We start from the raw sequence: 411 nt of genomic DNA, 5'->3' as shown, positions 1-411 counted from the left end.
ATATTGAACAGGTGCTTTAAGAGGCACAGCTGAGAGTTTGTAAGTTTCCTATTCCATGCCATGACATTATGGTGTGTGCACAACTAAAAGCAATATGTAGTAGCAAAGTGTTTGTCAGCAGCCTGAGTCAAGTTAGAAAGTTTTGTAAGTGAGAGCAGAGAGGAAGCTTGTCTTGAGTGAAGCTGTGTGGCTCTTAAAAGAGCCTTTGTGAGTGTGATGGTGTTCAGCTGATGTGGGCTCACTTCTTCTTGGCTGCTGGTTTGTTGGCTTTGGGTTTTGCAGCCCTCTTGGCAGGAGCTTTCTTGGCCACAGGGGCTTTCTTTGCCAGCTTCTTAGGGCTCTTTGCGGCCTTCTTGGGGCTCTTGGCTGGTTTGTTGGCCACAGCAGGTTTCTTGGTCTTCTTGGGGGACT

At 47.7% G+C, this 411-nt stretch overlaps 1 protein-coding gene across 1 annotated transcript in view; it reads right to left on the bottom strand.

Moving 5' to 3' along the window:
- Positions 1-411, bottom strand: part of LOC109953544 (histone H1-like) — an 821-nt gene continuing 410 nt past the window's right edge. Inside the window, 1 exon segment of the mRNA XM_020589021.1 lies at positions 1-411. This exon segment is cut by the window's right edge and continues 22 nt beyond it. Within this exon segment, the coding sequence (XP_020444677.1) occupies positions 239-411 (173 nt within the window). The 3' untranslated portion in view covers positions 1-238.

The sequence above is a fragment of the Monopterus albus genome, unplaced genomic scaffold, assembly GCF_001952655.1.
Source record: "Monopterus albus unplaced genomic scaffold, M_albus_1.0 scaffold747.1, whole genome shotgun sequence".
Lineage (NCBI taxonomy): Eukaryota > Metazoa > Chordata > Actinopteri > Synbranchiformes > Synbranchidae > Monopterus > Monopterus albus.
This window is presented reverse-complemented; position numbering and strand designations above follow the sequence as displayed.